Here is an 18121-nt window from a genome sequence, read left to right on the forward strand (position 1 = left end):
TATAGTACATATTATATTATGTATTACATGGTCTATAGTACATATTATATTATGTATTACATGGTCTATAGTACATATTATATTATGTATTACATGGTCTATAGTACATATTATATTATGTATTACATGGTCTATATTGTATTATGTATTACATGGTCTATATTATATTATGTATTACATGGTCTATAGTACATATTATATTATATATTACATGGTCTATATTACATATTATATTATGTATTACATGGTCTATATATTGTATTATGTATTACATGGTCTATATTATATTATGTATTACATGGTCTATATTATAAATTACATGGTCTATATTATATTGTGTATTACATGGTCTATATTATAAATTACATGGTCTATTTTATTTTGTGTATTACATGGTCTATATTATAAATTACATGGTCTATTTTATTTTGTGTATTACATGGTCTATATTATAAATTACAAGGTCTATATTATATTATGTATTACATGGTCTATATTATAAATTACATGGTCTATATTATATTGTGTATTACATGGTCTATATTATAAATTACATGGTCTATTTTATTTTGTGTTTTACATGGTCTATATTATAAATTACATGGTCTATATTACATATTATATTATATATTACATGGTCTATATTATATTGTGTATTACATGGTCTATATTATAAATTACATGGTCTATTTTATTTTGTGTATTACATGGTCTATATTATAAATTACATGGTCTATATTACATATTATATTATGCATTACATGGTCTATATTATATTGTGTGTAACATGGTCTATATTATATTGTGTATAACATGGTCTATATTATATTGTGTATTACATGGTCTATATTATATTGTGTATTACATGGTCTATATTATAAATTACATGGTCTATATTACATATTATATTATGTATTACATGGTCTATATTATATTGTGTATAACATGGTCTATATTATATTGTGTATAACATGGTCTATATTATATTGTGTATTACATGGTCTATATTATATTGTGTATTACATGGTCTATATTATATTGTGTATTACATGGTCTATATTATAAATTACATGGTCTATATTACATATTATATTATGTATTACATGGTCTATATTATATTGTGTATAACATGGTCTATATTATATTATGTATTACATGGTCTATATTATATTGTGTATTACATGGTCTATATTATAAATTACATGGTCTATATTATATTGTGTATAACATGGTCTATATTATATTGTGTATTGCATGGTCTATATTATAAATTACATGGTCTATATTATAAATTACATGGTCTATATTACATATTATATTATGTATTACATGGTCTATATTATATTGTGTATAACATGGTCTATATTATATTGTGTATTACATGGTCTATATTATAAATTACATGGCATATAATATATTATGTATTAAATGGCCTATAATACACATTATATATTACATGGTCCATATTATATATTATATTATAATATATACGGTACATACAGGCCCACATTTATCATTGTAGGTGTAAGTGAAGCATTTTTTTTGCACCTTTTTTGTGTGCTGTAATGTGTAGGAGCACCAAATATATTATATGGTCGCAGAGCATTTGATAAATTTTGTGCAGGTCACATTTTCTGAAATTTCTCTCTTCCCATACACCAAAAAGCTATGGCAGGTCTGGGATGGTGTCGTTTTAGAGACTTTTCAGTGACTTTGCGCCTTTTTTGCACCTTTTCAGAAAAAGGCACAGTTCATAAAACCCTTCCATATCATGTGTATTGCCAAAATCAGCAGAAATGTATAAACCCAAAGGGGCAAGAAAGGCGCAAATAAACCCTGCTTGCGTCTTTTTTGCGCCTTTTGTAGACACAAAAAAACGTCTAAAGACAATGATAAATATCGGTCATTATATATTACATGGTCTATATACATTATCATATACATTATATTATATACATATAGCATGCTCTATATTATATTAGATTATTACATTGTCTATATTATATAATATATTAAAAGGTATATATATATATATATATATACACACACATTATATATTACATGGTCTATATCAGTGGTGTTCAACCTGCAGACCTCCAGATGTTGCAAAACTACAACTCCCAGCATGCCCGGACAGCCAACGGCTGTCCGGGCATGCTGGGAGTTGTAGGTTTGCAACATCTGGAGGTCCGCAGGTTGAAGAGCACTGGTCTATATTATATTAAATTACATATGATATATTATATACATAATATACATATGACATGGTCCATATTACATATGACATATGATTATATATATATATATATATATATATAAATATGTGTGTATGTAAAAAATATATATTATATACATATTACATTTTATATTACATGGTCTATATCATATTACATTAAAACATGTTTATATTACATCGAGAAATGTCCTTATCTCTATAAACTATTCACTAGAGATGAGCGAACTTACAGTAAATTCGATTCGTCCCGAACTTCTCGGCTCGGCAGTTGGTGACTTTTCCTGCGTAAATTAGTTCAGCCTTCAGGTGCTCCGGTGGGCTGGAAAAGGTGGATACAGTCCTAGGAAAGAGTCTCCTAGGACTGTATCTACCTTTTCCAGCCCACCGGAGCACAGGAAAGCTGAACTAATTTGCAGGAAAAGTCATCAACTGCCGAGCCGAGAAGTTCGTGACGAATCGAATTTACTGTAAGTTCGCTCATCTCTACTATTCACCCCTCTTGGCTCCCATGATATAATAGTATATAACAGATAGAGGATATAGATCGGACCTGACCATCCGGTGTCTGTAATAGAATTGTGTTACCAGGTGTTGTTACCTGTTCATTTTACCCGACAGGTGAGTGTCTGTCCTATGAGTCTCCGCAGTATAAATTCCAGATTTTATTTTACAGTGCAAATAAATGCTGTTTCCCTAAGGCTAAGTTTCCACTTGGTTTCTTTCTGGCAGTTTTTGAGCCGAAGTCAGAAGTGGATCCATAAGGGAGGAGAAGTGTAAGTTCTTCCTTTATCTGTCCTATTCCTTTTGAATACACTTCTGGCTTTGGCTCAAAAACTGCCAGAAAAAAAACCAAGTGGAAACTTAGCCTTTATTTGAACCAATGGAGTTTCCTCTGTTGTTCCCTGTTATCAGCTGTACATGGCTGCTGTGAGATTTATTATAGGATTTCCGGGCATGCTGGGAGTTGTCGTTTTGCAGCAGCTGGAGGCACCCTGGTTGGGAGACACTGCTGTAACGTGTGTAATGTATTGACTGTAATGTATTATTCCCTATTGTCAGCCATTGCAGGAAGGAAAGCGGCCACATGCAGGACAACAACATATAAGCAATGGTTCCCTGTTGTGAGCCACTATGAATATAATCTGTTGTTTTTGTAATCGACCTTCTCAATTTGAAAAGAGGTCCTTAAAGGGTTCCTGTCATATCCCACAAACATGTTATATGTTTTTTAGTACCTAATACTCATCATGTTAATATCAATTTTGTGTCTAGCACCTATATTTCTTTCATAAATACCTTCTTTCTCTCTTGCTTCTTCACCCTGTGCAGGGGCCTGTCCGTCTTTCGCCCTCACTCTTCATGACTCCTCTTCCTCCTTCTGTTTGCTGTGACTAAATAAGGTGACGTCATCCAATCACTGTGCTGTAACCCCCTCCTTTCTGTTTTCAAAGGATTATGACGAGGCTGCCGTTGGCTTCTTATTCAGCCTGCATCTTATTTGCTGAAGTTTGTTTCTTCTTCAAACCTTTTCTAAATGTATTTATCTGCAGTAAACCTGTTTTTGTTTTTGTTTTGTTTTTATTACACAAATGTTGAATATTATCTTATATTAAAAAATCTAGCTTGTTTGAATCATTGCTTTAAAAAAAAACAAAAAAAAAACAGTGTTTTGAATAAGTAACTGATGATTACAGAGTCGGGAGGAGGGGAGGGAGGCAGTGAATAATGATTAGCCGGGCCGAGAGCCGAAGAAACGACGCTGACGTGACAGTGCCAGACGGCTGAATCGTAACCCCGCCCGTGCCACTTACTGCTAATTTGCATATTCAGAAAGGAGAGATCAGACAAACGGAGAAACAGATCCATGAATTGTAAGCATCGTTTTTCTCAGCGTCACTGGCACTACCAGGCAATACCACTGGTTTGTGCGGGTGACTATTGACAGTTTTCATTTAAGGTGGGACACTGAGTTAGGGGTGGGAATTGAAAGAAAAAGGGCCCCTACATAACACCCGACTGTTTCCAGGTAAACTACAGCCTTCGGCTGTCCGGGCATGCTGGGAGTTGTAGTTGGAGTCAAACTGGTTGGGCAACAATGCATTACAGAGAATAATATATGACATTTACTTGTCCTATAATAAATCTCTCAGCAGTAACATACAGCTGATAACAGGGAACAACAGACTGCCCTCCATTGGCCCACATTTAGGGGACAGCATTTATTTGCTTTAGAAAATCTGGGATTTATAGCGAGGAGACTCCTAGGACCGACATTGGTGCCGTGTGCTAACCAGCAAAAGGGTAACACCGGGTGACACCGTCCTATTACAGACACCGGATGATCAGGGCAGATCTATACTCCTCTATCTGTTATATACCATTATATCATGGGAGACAAGGGGGGGGGGGGGGGATGGTTTATAGAGAGAAGAATACATCTTAAAGGGGTAATATATACCGTAATATGCATAACAGAATATGTATATAATATGTAATATAGACCATGTAATATATATATATATATATATATATATATATATATATACGCTATAGACAATGTAATAGACTCGATGTAATGGTAAACCATTTACTGTTGCAAAGTTTTAAAGTTTTACGTGTTTTACGTGTCCTTTTATAGTTTCTATATTGCATACCAGCTGTAAATGATCTCATATCCGTGAAGCTGACGTGGAAATCTGTTGCTCCCTGGTATCAGCCATCTCAGGCTATGACTGTATAGAGTTTTCCGATCAGACAAGTGTCAAAAGGTGCCAAAAATCCCCCCCCCCCCCCATGTGACTGACATCAGACGCTCCTCTCATAGTGACGAAGACACTTTTCTATGAAGTAACGGATTATAAAGTAAAGAACTTGTTGTATCGCGTAGGTGAGGGAAATATTAGGAACTTGCATGAAGCGACATAACCGGTGACCATCCAATCTCTGTTATCTCTGCCAGAGGTGTCAAACTGAATTTTGCTTGACTTTTTAAACAAAAACAAAAAATCTACGTTGTTTTGTTTTTCAAACAAATTGGAAAAGTGTAATAAATCCTAGATTCTAAAATGAGGATAATTACATCCACAAGAACGTGTTAAAAGGGTACTCCGCCCCTAGACATCTTATCCCCTATCCAAACTTCAGATGTCTGGTGATGCGGGACAGAGGCTCGTGATGTCCCGGTCACACCCCGCTATTGATGTCACGGCCACGTCCCCTCAATGCAAGCCTATGGGAGGGGGCGTGACGGCCATCACGCCCCTTTCCTTAGACTTTCATTAAGGGGGCGTGGTTGTGATGTCACGAGCCTCCAGCACTGCACCCAACGCTCTAAACAAACGCTGAGTGTAGCAGGGAGATCGCGGGGGTCCCCAGCGATCAGACATCTTATTCCCTATCATTTGGATAGGGGATAAGATGTCTAGGGGCAGAGTACCCCTTTAAGGCCTAGTCATTGTAGAAAGACATTGGAAGGAATTTATCAAGCTGTGCTTACGTACACTGTTTTCCATTTAGAAAGTGTTTCTTACATGTCACAAATTTATAAAAATGTGGCACGCTATTGATAAATTTGTCGCATGTAAGCACCTGCTAAGAAATCACTTACATATGTCAAAAACCTACCGTATATACTCAAGTAAAAGCCGACCCTATTATAAGCCGAGGCCCCTAATTTTACCCCAAAAACCCAGGAAAAGTTATTGACTCAACTAGGGTGGGAAATACATCATCTCCCCATGTAATCATCCAGACCCTGATCATCACCGCCTGTCAATCCCTTCATCAGTGGTCTTCAACCTTCGGACCCCCAGATGTTGCAAAACTACAACTCCCAACTCCCTCGGCGGGAAGTTAGGGTGAGCTGGTCCGGGCCATCTATGCTGCAGGGACCGTCCGGTGGGGAGGATTAGTCGTTGCGAGCTGTCCATTTTCACCGGGGGGGGGCCTCTTCTCCGCACTTTGGGCCCGGACTAGTGACGTTGCCTTGACAACGACGCACAGGGATGTTGTGCATGAACGTCACTAGTCCGGGTCCGAAGCGCGGAGAAGAAGCCCCCCCCCCGGTGAAAATGGACAGCCCACAACGACTAATCCTCCCCACCGGACGGTCCCTGCAGCATAGATGGCCCGGACCAGCTCACCCTAACTTCCCGCTGAGGGGAGGTGAGTAGAAAACAAAGGGGGGGGGGGGGGGCTGGATGATGACGAAGGCCGCAGTGGTCTTCAACCTGTGGACCTCCAGAGATTTCAAAACTACAACACCCATGCTAGGAGTTGTAATTTTGCAACATCTGGAGGTCCGCAGGTTGAAGACCACTGATGAAGGGATTGACAGGCGGAGAGTTCACTCAAGTATAAGCTGAGGGGGGCGTTTTCAGCATGAAAAATCGTGCTGAAAAACTCTTTTTTTTTTTTTTTTTTGCTTACACTGCAATAATGTCTAGTCGGAGAATACGGCAGAAAAACAGGTTTTGCCATCTACATCTTCTGCTACTGAGAACATAGTGGTTCCTGGTGTGTCTGATGATGCCTCCCTAGGTGTAGTTCAAAGTCCATCCTCCCAAGGTGCATTATCCGAAATTGATCCTTTATTGTCCCAACCTGAAGGAGTAGTTACTGAGCGACAGACTAGTCAGGGCAAGAAAACAAATAATACGAATCAAGAAGTTGAAGTTCTTTTTTTTAGTTATTCTTGTTGTTAATATAAAATATTTTAAAATGCGACTGTTTAGGCTCCTAGATTTGTTTCATGTATTTACTGGTGTCCTCATATTTTTGTTTTGAACCTCAGGTTTGCTGACTTCCATGCTGTCCTTTAATGATGAGACCAGTGTTTTCGAACCAAGGTGCCTCCAGCTGTTGCAAAACTACAATCACTGCCGCATGATCTCCGACCCAGTGATATCTCCACCCATTCAAGCAGACAGGCTCCTTTAAACACATAACTAGTGATGTCACGTCTCGGGCTGCAGTACAACCTGGGAAAACCTAAGACGACATTAATTTTGTATGCTGCTAAAAAAACAAACAAAAAGAACATCATGGCCAAGTTCACCTAAGAATTGCGACACCACCATCACACACAGGTACAGACACTGTATCAGGAACTACCTTTACTTTACAGCCCCTGTAGCATAGTGAAATAAAGAGAAAGTCAGGAATACCCCTTTAATGCAAACAGGGGCGTACCTAGAGCATTTGGCACCCGGGGCGGACCCTTTGTTTGGCACCCCCCCCCCCCCCCACACACACACACACCCTCCCTCCCCCCTTAATTTCAACCCTCCCCCCCTTAATTGCACCCCCCTCCCTCCCCTCCCCCCAGGGGCTGACAACGATTGGGGCCCCCGGACCAAAAAAAAAGGCAAGGGCCCCTGCTAGTCTCTGCAGCTCGTCAATCTTCTGCCACGCTCCTATTCCACCCAAATCCCACGCACAATAGACAAAAAATTATATATGTAAGAAACACTTTAACATAGGTAAATTTCCATGACCAATAATACTGGTATACAAGGAGTAAATATATACCACCACTCAATAACTGGATAATACCGCCATACTGTACTGAATAAAGCCACTATACACAGACCAGTATACTATAAAGGATCTGTATACAATATAAGTGATTATATACAGGACCATATGGTGGTAGATATCAGCTGTACACAGGATGTGTATACCATATAAGTGATTGCAGTTACATTTAGGGACTCACAATTACGTATTTTCTGATCAGCGGCGTCCTCTTTCCTTTTCTTCTCCGTCCAGATAAGACCGCCATGTGGATCTCTTAACATCTGCAGGAAAAACATGTCAGACTCTGCATATATTCAGTGCCCTCCTCTCCTCTACACAATCTTCCCATCTATAGGCCCACAAACTGTAATGATGCCCTCCTTGGTGTCCTGCACAGTAAAAGGGCAGGTAGGTAGGTAGCCAGGTAACCTCCTCTTTCCCATAGGCATATGCAGAGTTACACCCCCCCTCTTTTCCATAGGAATATGCAGAGTTACACCCCCCCCTTTCCCATAGTAATATGCAGAGTTACGCCCCCCTTCTTTCCCATATGAATATGCAGAGTTACACCCCCCTCCTCTTTCCCATAGGTATATGCAGAACTACACCCCCTCCCTTCCCCATAGGTATATACAGACCTACACCCCCCCTTCCCCATAGGTATATGCAGACCTACACCCCCCTCCCTCCCTTCCCCATAGGTATTTGTAGACCTACACCCCCCCTCCTTTCCCCATAGGTATATGCAGACCTACACCCCCCTCCCTCCATCCCTTCCCCATAGGTATATGCAGACCTACACCCCCCTCCCTCCGTCCCTTCCCCATAGGTATATGCAGACCTACACCCCCTCCCCTCCCCATAGGTATATGCAGACCTACACCCCCTCCCCTCCCCATAGGTATATGCAGACCTACACCCCCCCTCCCCTCCCCATAGGTATATGCAGACCTACACCCCCCTCCCCTCCCCATAGGTATATGCAGACCTACACCCCCCCTCCCCTCCCCATAGGTATATGCAGACCTACACCCCCCTCCCCTCCCCATTGGTATATGCAGACCTACACCCCCCCTTCCCCATAGGTATATGCAGACCTACACCCCCTCTCCCCTCCCCATAGGTATATGCAGACCTACACCCCCCCTCCCCTCCCCATAGGTATATGCAGACCTACACCCCCCCCCTCCCCTCCCCATAGGTATATGCAGACCTACACCTCCCCTCCCCATAGGTATATGCAGACCTACACCCCCCCTCCCTTCCCCATAGGTATATGCAGACCTACACCCCCCCCTCCCTTCCCCATAGGTATATGCAGACCTACACCCCCCCTCCCTTCCCCAGAGGTATATGCAGACCTACACCCTCCCTTCCTCCCCTCCCCTCCCCATAGGTATATGCAGACCTACACCCCCCTCCCCTCCCCATAGGTATATGCAGACCTACACCCCCCCTCCCCATAGGTATTTGCAGACCTACACCCCCCCTCCCCTCAGATATATGCAGGGTTAAAAAATAAAAATAAAAAAGGATGCTCACCTGATATCCCACGCAGCGATTTCCTCAGCTGCAGGGCCGCTTCTTCTCCCCTCCACAGTACAGGCGCCGGAAGAGTGACATCATCAGCGCCTGTACTGCACGCTGCATGGGGGCGGAGGTCACGTCTCCTCTCTGTAGCTGTGGCTCACACATAGGGGACGCCTTCTGTTGGCTGTCTGCTGGGGATCTTGGACGAGTGTCCCAGATCCTCAGTAGTGGCGGCGGCGGGTCAGTCCCCCCCCTGGCACCCCCCTTGTGAGTGGCACCCGGGGCGCCCCCCCCCCCTTGGTACGCCACTGAATGCAAAACAAAGATACATTTACAGTAAGGAACATATTTTTTTAATTTAAAGTTGCTGGTATTTTGTGTGATTTTGACTAAAAAGGGGAAGCGGAAACATTTTTGAATTTGTGTGGTGATGTATGGTTTACTTTAGGTTAAAAGAATTTAAAGATATACTTAGTGATTTTTTTTTTAATTAAATAGGTAGTCCAGTGGTGAACAACTTATCCCCTATCCTAAGGATAGGGCATAAGTTTGAGATCGCGGGGGGTCCGACCGCTGGGGCCCCCTGCGATCTCCTGTACGGAGCCCTGACAGCCCGCGGGAAGGGGGCGTGTCGACCTCCGCACGAAGCGGCGGCCGACACGCCCCCTCAATACAACTCTATGGCAGAGCCGAAGCGCTGCATTCGTCAATCTCCGGCTCTGCCATAGAGATGTATTGAGGGGGCGTGTCGGCCGCCGCTTCGTGCAGAGGTCGACACCCGCTATCTGGCCGGAGAGCCGGGGCCCCGTACAGAGAGATCGCAGGGGGCCCCAGCGGTCGGACCCCCCGCGATCTCAAACTTATCCCCAATCCTTAGGATAGGGGATAAGCTTTTCACCACTGGACTACCCCTTTAATGTCACTTTTTTTTTTTTTACTTTTTACCTTTTTTTTCCTACTTTTGTTTTTTTTAATTTTATAAAGTGTTAAGGTATGTGATTTTTGGTAAGCCAACTTTTTTTGGTGTAGATTTGCGACTTTTTACCCTGTTTGCGACTTTTTGTGTGACATTTTAATAAAAGTCAGAGTTAGTAAATCCCTTACTAAAGCTATGTAAAAAGCAAAACTAGTGTAAAACAGCTGGATTGTGAGAAATCAAGTAGCCCAGCGTACCTCCAAAAGTCACACGTACGACTTTTTTGCACCAAATATACATGAAAAATCCTTTGTAAATCCCTTGATAAATTCCCCCATTGTATCTAAGCCTGTCATGTGCGATATTATCTAAATAAACAAAAGAGGAAGCTTTTGACTTCATATCCCGTCCTCATATATTGTCATATCCCAACTAACTATCCCGTCCTCCTATCCCGACCTCCTATCCCGTCCTCCTATCCCTTCCTCCTATCTCGTCCTCCTATCCCTTCCTCCTATCTCGACCTCCTATCCTGATCTCCTATCCCGTCCTCCCATTCTGACCTCCTATCCCGTCCTCCTATCCTGTCCTCCTATCCCGACCTCCTATCCTTACCTCTTATCCCGTCCTCCTATCCTTATCTCGACCTCCTCTCCTGACCTCCAATCCCTACCTCCTATCCCATCCATCTATCCCAACCTCCTATCTCGACCACTTATCCTGACCTCCTATCCAGACCTCCTATCCCATCCTCATATCCCCTGCTCCTATCTAGACCTCCTATCCAGACCTCCTATCCCGTCCTCCTATCCAGTCCATCTATCCCAACCTCCTATCCCGACCTCCTATCCCGTCCTCCTATCCCGACCTGTAATATGTGTACCAGGTATTGAAATATCTCCAGCTGTACGGAAGTTATGTGGGAACATATATTTCCCATTGATTTTCATGGGACTTAAAACAAAAGCCCTGACCCTCACAAAAGGGGGTAGTTAATGGTTAAATTAACTATCCTATATTTTAAGTGGACATATAAGTAACATGTGACCAAGTATTATGGAAAGATCTCCAGCCGTTTGGAAGTTATGCAGTAACATATATTTCCCATTGACTTGTATGTGGGTAAGGGTTAAATCACCTCTCCTATGTTTGTTGTTGACATATAAGTAACATGTGTGCCAAGTTTCATGTTAATATCTTTAGTCATTTGGATGTGATGCTGGAACATACACACATACATACACACACATGTTAAGTTTTATATATATATATATATATATATATATATATATATATATATATATATATATATATATATATATATAGATTACCACATAATGCCACCATATCTTAAATAAGTAAGACCACTAGATACTGACTAAATATTACCGCATATCACCATATCTTAATATGAGTAATAATACACTGCTCAAAAAAAATAAAGGGAACCCTAAGATAACACATTATAGATCTGAATGAATGAACTAATCGTATGAAATACTTTCGTCTTTACATAGTTGAATGCGCTGACAACAAAATCACACAAACATTATCAATGGAAATCAAATTTATCAACCCGTGGAGGTCTGGATATGGAGTCACACTCAAAATCAAAGTGGAAAACCCCACTACAGGCTGATCCAACTTTATGTAATGTCCTTAATACAAGTCCCAATGAGGCTCAGTAGTGTGTGTGGCCTCCACGTGCCCGTATGACCTCCCCACAACACCTGGGCATGCTCCTGATGAGGTGGGGGATGGTCTCCTGAGGGATGTCCTCCCAGACCTGGACTAAAGCATCTGCCAACTCCTGGACAGTCTGTGGTGCAACGTGGCGTTGGTGGATGGAGCAAGACATGATGTCCCAGATGTGCTCAATTGGATTCAAGTCTGGGGAACAGGCGGGCCAGTCCATAGCATCAATGTCTTCCTCTTGCAGGAACTGCTGACACACTCCAGCCACATGAGGTCTAGCATTGTCTTGCATTAGGAGGAACCCAGGCCAACCGCACCAGCATATGGTCTCACAAGGGGTCTGAGGATCTCATCTCATCTCTGGCAAGCACATGGAGGGCTGTGCAGACCCCCCAAAGAAATTCCACCCACACCATTACTGACCCACCGCCATGCTGGAGGATGTTGCAGGCAGCAGAACGTTCTCCACGGTGTCTCCAGACTCTCTTGTCTGTCACATGTGCTCAGTGTGAACCTGCTTTCATCTGTGTAGAGCACAGGATGCCAGTGGCGAATTTGCCAATCTTGGTGTTCTTTGGCAAATGCCAAACGTCCTGAACGGTGTTAGGCTGTAAGCAGAACCCCCACCTGTGGAAGTCGGGCCCTCATACCACCCTCATGGAGTCTGTTTCTGACCATTTGAGTGGACACATGCACATTTGTGGCCTGCTGGAGGTCATTTTGCAGGGCTCTGGCAGTGCTCCTCCTTGCACAAAGGTGGAGGTAGCGGTCCTGCTGCTGGGTTGTTGCCCTCCTATGGCCTCCTCCACATTCTTCTGATATACTGGCCTGTCTCCCGGTAGCGCCTTCATACTCTGGACACTATGCTGACAAACACAGCAAACCTTCTTGTCAAAACATCAGCCAGGAACTGAGAAGTAGCCTGTGGTCACCACCTAGCAATAATAATTAAACGCCAAACACCACTTGCTTGCTTTTTTCAATGCACAACAGCATGTGAAATTGATTGTCAATCAGTGTTGCTTCCTGAGTGGACAGTGATTTCACAGAAGTGTGATGACAACTTATCCCCTATCTAAAAGGATAGGGGATGAGTTGCCTGATCGTGTGGGGTCCCGCCGCTGGGGACGCCCGCGATCTCGCACGCAGCACCCTGCTCTCATCAGGCCCCGGAGCAAACATCGCTCCGGATCTGATGACTGCTGATCACAGGGCTGGAGTATCGTGACGTCACGGCTCCGCCCCCATGTGACGTCACGCTCCACACCCTCAATGCAAGTCTATGGCAGAGGGCGAGCACAGCTGTCTCGCCCCTGCCATAGACTTGCATTGAGGGGGCGGAGCGTGATATCACACAGGGTGGAGCTGTGACATCACGATACTCCGGCCCCGTGATCAGACCCGGAGCGGATGTTCGCTCTGGGGCCTGATGAGAGCGGGGTGCTGTGTGCGAGATATCCTTTAGATAGGGGATAAGTTGTCAGCATGGTAGTACCCCTTTAAGTGTTCCCTTTATTTTTTTGAGCAGTGTACTACCTGAAAGACTGAAGATTGCTCTTCATCAGATTTCCTTTTTCTTTTTACCATATATAAGATTTTACCATATATAATGTGTTGCCATGCCTTTTATGTATGTTAAAATCTACTGCTTGGTTCCCTTTTTTAAAAGGGTTTTCACATACATAAAAGGCATGGCAACACATTATATATGGTAAAATCTTTATCCTCACCATCCCCGGGGACATATTTGCACCCAGGGATGGTGAGGATATGAAGTTATAAAGTCTCCCCTGCCGCCCCATTAGGGTCTATGGACACATACAGTATTCTGGGCAGATTTGATGCGCATGATTTCAAGCTGGGTTCAGTCATTCAGCTTACATTGAAACCTGCAGCAGAAAATCCTGCGCAGAATACTGTACGTGTGAATAGCCCATTAGTAGTCCCCTTGGCCAGGAGTTATACTTACCAGGACCTGTCACTCTGGCCATAGTGGAGCCCCCTCAGCGTGGTTGACAGCCTGCATCACGGATCTACTCTGTCTGCTTAGGCAGCAGAGCGGTGACATGGGCCGTCAATCACACCGCGGAAATCAATACGGCCGGAGCGACGGGACCTGGTAAGTATAACTCCCGGCCAAGGGGGACTACTAATGGGGTGGCAGGGGAGACTTTATAACTTCATATCTTCACCATCCAAGAAACAGATGAATTAATCACATAGTCCACAGGAGTCAGCTGACAGAACTGACAGCATCCTCTTAGAACACATAAAACCATATACATTTTCTTGTGGTCTCCTCGTGACACATTTTTAATATGTATGTATTCAGTTGCAGAGCTGGAATAAAACAGATGACACTGTGGAAACACTGTAGGTGAGTGTTCATTATATGGACCAGTACTTCCTGGTCAGAACAGGAGATTGCAGGAAACACAGCAGGTACATGGGGGGTTGGGAGGTATATCTCACACAGGACATTTCTTAGATACCTGTTCATTTGAAATGTGTTTTGTTTCACACTATGCATTACTTTAGACCCATGTTGCTTTGGGAGACAACCGCTTTAAGGCCCACGAAGCCCCACACTGATTCTATAAGTGTTTTGGTTCACAACAAATGAGTTGACTGGGCAACTACAGCAGTGCAGAATTTTTAAAGGGGTATTCCAGGATTTTTTTTTATTTGACTATGCTACAGGGGCTGTAAAGTTAGTGTAGTTCATAATATAGTGTCTTTACCTGTGTGTGACGGTTTTCTCACAATTCATGTGATTTTCACCCCAATATTTACTTTTAACCGCATACAAAATGTCTGCTGTCTCGGATTTTTCCCAGCTTGCAATGCGGTCGAGACCTGACATCACTAGTCAGCTGATGACAGGGGAGCCTGTCTGCTTCAATGGGTGGAGGGATCAATCTGCAACTAATGCAACAGCTGTAGGCACCCAGATTGAAAACCACAGGTCTGCAGCTCATTTATGTTTCAATGGGTGGGGTGGATGATGTGTGGGAAGGAGGAAAATGTAACTATGGGATTTGTAGGCAAACAAGAAAACTGAAAACAGGAAATACCAGTTCACAAAAAGCTAGCCTCAGTGTTATGGTAATCTCACAGCATGGCCCTTTAGCCCAAGACAAGTGCAGATCCTCCCTAAGCATGTCCATTACTGTCTGCCAGGTACGTACTAAAATCACCTTATGGTGGAGAACACCTTTAACCACCTGAATTGTTGGAGTAGTATTAGGTTTAATTTTTCCAAATTTTTTTCCTACTTTCTGGTTTACTTTACCAATTTAGCTTTTTGTAATCTGAAATCAAAGTGAAACTGAATAAAAATAAAACTGAAACCTTGTAACAGTTCAGACATTATAATACTTTATTTTAAATTAAGATTTACAGTTGCATTTTCCAGGCTTAAAAAGGAAATCTGTCAAGAGTTTCATGCGGCCCGAGCTACGGATAGGATTCCTCATTACACCCTCCTTACCTATTTACCCTGACAGGCTACAGTGTTTCAGAGAAGTTATTGAGGTGAATTTATTAAGGTCTAATCTAATCTGCCCCAGGCTTGCATAGGGGGCATGGCAGAGGGATCAAACACTAATCTTCGTAAATTAACCCCATAAATATGGACGGGGAACAGGGTGAAAAATTATCTGGAGGGTCCTTTGTAGCGTCTTTCTCGACAGGTCTCTTCCTATACACAAATAGGAGAGAAGCCAGCTGGGACCTCCAAGATGACTTTTTGCCCCATTCTCATTTTTAAACTATGATCTCCCAGAAACCCTTTTATTCAGAGTAAATGTTTTGTGGCTGTACTGAGGGAGCCTGTCCTTGTTTCATGCTCCTCATGGTTCAAGCAGCAAGAAACTCCTGACAGGTTCCCTTTATTGTAAGGTGCACAGGTCAAGAGCAAAATATTTACAAAGTCTAAAATCAACATCCGCGGTCAAATTTTTTATACGTATGGGAATATCACACGCCTCATTAAAACTACAAAACGTAGGCAGCTTAGCTAAAAACCTGAATAAGTAATATAGGCAGTGTTCACATTCACAAACAATAAAAAAGTGAAAAAAGGAAGGTTCATGGGCAGAGAGTCCTACAGGCTGAATCCAGACACTTTAAGATCCTGGGCGTTATTTCTGGCTTCAAAGTAAGTGGTGTCCGTTTCATCGTCTGGCTGCGGAATGAAAGGCATTGGCTGGTTCTGCAAGATTTCCCATTCTATGCCATGGAAAAAAGGATGAGCCTTGAGTTCTGCACAAGAGTGAACATAAAAAGGTGTGAAAAACATAAGTTCCACATGCTACGCCATTTCCATCACATATAAATGAAGGTGAATCATATTGAAAATTAATTGTGTAATACAACAACTTTATTCCCACACAGCCAGTCCACTAGAAAATCCATTACCCTTTAATCCCGCTCTCTTTGTGTTGTCCAGGGTGAGGAGAATATTTATTGCATCTTGAGCGTTAACCGAAAGGGTTTCCTCATCTTCTGGCCAAGGAATATCTGCAGACACAAAAAGTGTGCATTATAGTAGAGAAGAAGCAGACTACAAGTCAACTTATAACCAACATTAGTTATAAGGGCAATCCACAACAGAGATGACCCGGCACTGCTACTTCACTATTCACTATACCGCTATGCTCTTCTCTATAGGTGACCTTCCCAGTGCTCACAAATGACAATCCAGTACATAATCCATAGTAGAAAAAGTAAGAATGGAGCACTCACCAGGTCATCCAGTAACAGCAAGCTTCTTTATTTCATGATAGCTTGACAGCGTTCCAACATGTGTGGGAGAGCGGAAGGAAGCAGAGGGGTGGGGGAGAGGGTTGGGCGACGGTCCGTATCGCGCAATCAGCGCTTCGTCAGGCCCCTATGGGGCCTGACGAAGCGCTGATTGCGCGGTATGGACCTAAGGGGCCTGACGAAGCACTGATTGCGCGATATGGACCTAAGGGGCCTGACGAAGCACTGATTGCGCGATATGGACCTAAGGGGCCTGACGAAGCACTGATTGCGCGATATGGACCTAAGGGGCTTGACGAAGCGCTGATTGCGCGATATGGACCTAAGGGGCCTGACGAAGCACTGATTGCGCGATATGGACCTAAGGGGCCTGATGAAGCGCTGATTGCGCAATACGGACCGCCGCCCAACCCTCTCCCCCACCCCTCTGCTTCCGTCCACTCTCCCATACATGTTGGATTGCTGGCAAGCTATCATGAAATAAAAGAAGCTTGCCGTTACTGTATGACCTGTTGAGTGCTCCATTCTTTCTTTTTCTACTATGGATTATGTATTAGTTTTTAGGGTGTTCTGAAGTTTTTAAAAAATATATATGTTGCTGGGACCACAGAAATAATAATAACCAAAAACACAAAACCTAAAATGTACCTACCCCAGTCCTCCGTAACGCCAGGTTGGCTCCTGAGCGAGACCTGCTGGCTCAGCCAATCACTGTCCATAACAGGACACCATAGCAGCCAATGATTGACTGAGCAAGAAGAACCTGCCCCGGGCACTTGTCTCATAAGCTGGAAAAGCTCTTAAAATGTAAGTTTTATAGATTAAAAGTATCCCTTTATCTGGAGAAAAAAAGCCAGACAGTGCATGTAATAAAATGGACATACCTCTTTTCAGAATATTCTGGAACACTTGAGCTGGAGTTTCATCATTAAATGGAGGTATGCCGGTCAGAAACTCAAAAAGACAAACTCCAAGGGCCCACCAGTCCACTGCTGGTCCTAAAGAAATACATACAAATCAGTAGAGTAAACTAGGTCACCCTGATCACTTAGTGTCTTGTGTTAGAAGTGTCAAGCCATGGCAAACCTTTCCACGTCCAGCAGCCAAACCAAGCAAAATCTGGCGCAGCTAGTGAGAAAGCATATATAGACCCAAGCTGGCGCAGTGCTTAATGCCTAGCCCTAAAAAGACCGTAAAGCCTAGGCTGTGAGGGGTCAATAGACTTTAAGTTGATATAAGTGGCAAAAGACATGTCTGAATCCACATCCACGTGTGGTAGCCAATGGACACACCTAAAAAGAGCAAAGAGCTTAGTGACAAGAATGAAGGCGCGCTCTTGATTTTGATCCAATGGTTTAAAAGAAACCAGTCATCAGATTTTTCCATACATAATGCGTGGCAGCGGGCATATATCTATCAATAATATATATTCCCTTACCAAGCCTGGAAGATGTTCCTGCCGG

At 42.9% G+C, this 18121-nt stretch overlaps 2 protein-coding genes across 4 annotated transcripts in view; both read right to left on the bottom strand.

Moving 5' to 3' along the window:
* LOC130273105 (NXPE family member 4-like) overlaps nt 1-9354 on the bottom strand; it is a 35962-nt gene extending 26608 nt beyond the window's left edge. The window contains exons 1-2 of one of the 3 annotated variants that reach the window (XM_056519371.1): nt 9296-9354; nt 7953-8034 (exon numbers count right to left, since the gene is read on the bottom strand). In XM_056519371.1, the coding sequence (XP_056375346.1) occupies nt 7953-8018 (66 nt within the window). In that variant the 5' untranslated portion in view covers nt 8019-8034; nt 9296-9354. Of the gene's footprint in view, nt 1-3532; nt 3864-7952; nt 8035-9295 lie in introns of those variants that run through there. The other 2 variants (XM_056519369.1, XM_056519370.1) reach the window with 2 other exon arrangements.
* A 5903-nt stretch (nt 9355-15257) lies between these two features.
* Nucleotides 15258-18121, bottom strand: part of MASTL (microtubule associated serine/threonine kinase like) — a 33556-nt gene continuing 30692 nt past the window's right edge. Inside the window, exons 10-12 of the mRNA XM_056519375.1 lie at nt 17543-17656; nt 16314-16415; nt 15258-16157 (exon numbers count right to left, since the gene is read on the bottom strand). Coding sequence (XP_056375350.1) covers nt 16000-16157; nt 16314-16415; nt 17543-17656 — 374 coding nt within the window. The 3' untranslated portion in view covers nt 15258-15999. The remainder of the gene's footprint in view (nt 16158-16313; nt 16416-17542; nt 17657-18121) is intronic.

This window comes from Hyla sarda, chromosome 5, assembly GCF_029499605.1.
Source record: "Hyla sarda isolate aHylSar1 chromosome 5, aHylSar1.hap1, whole genome shotgun sequence".
NCBI lineage: Eukaryota > Metazoa > Chordata > Amphibia > Anura > Hylidae > Hyla > Hyla sarda.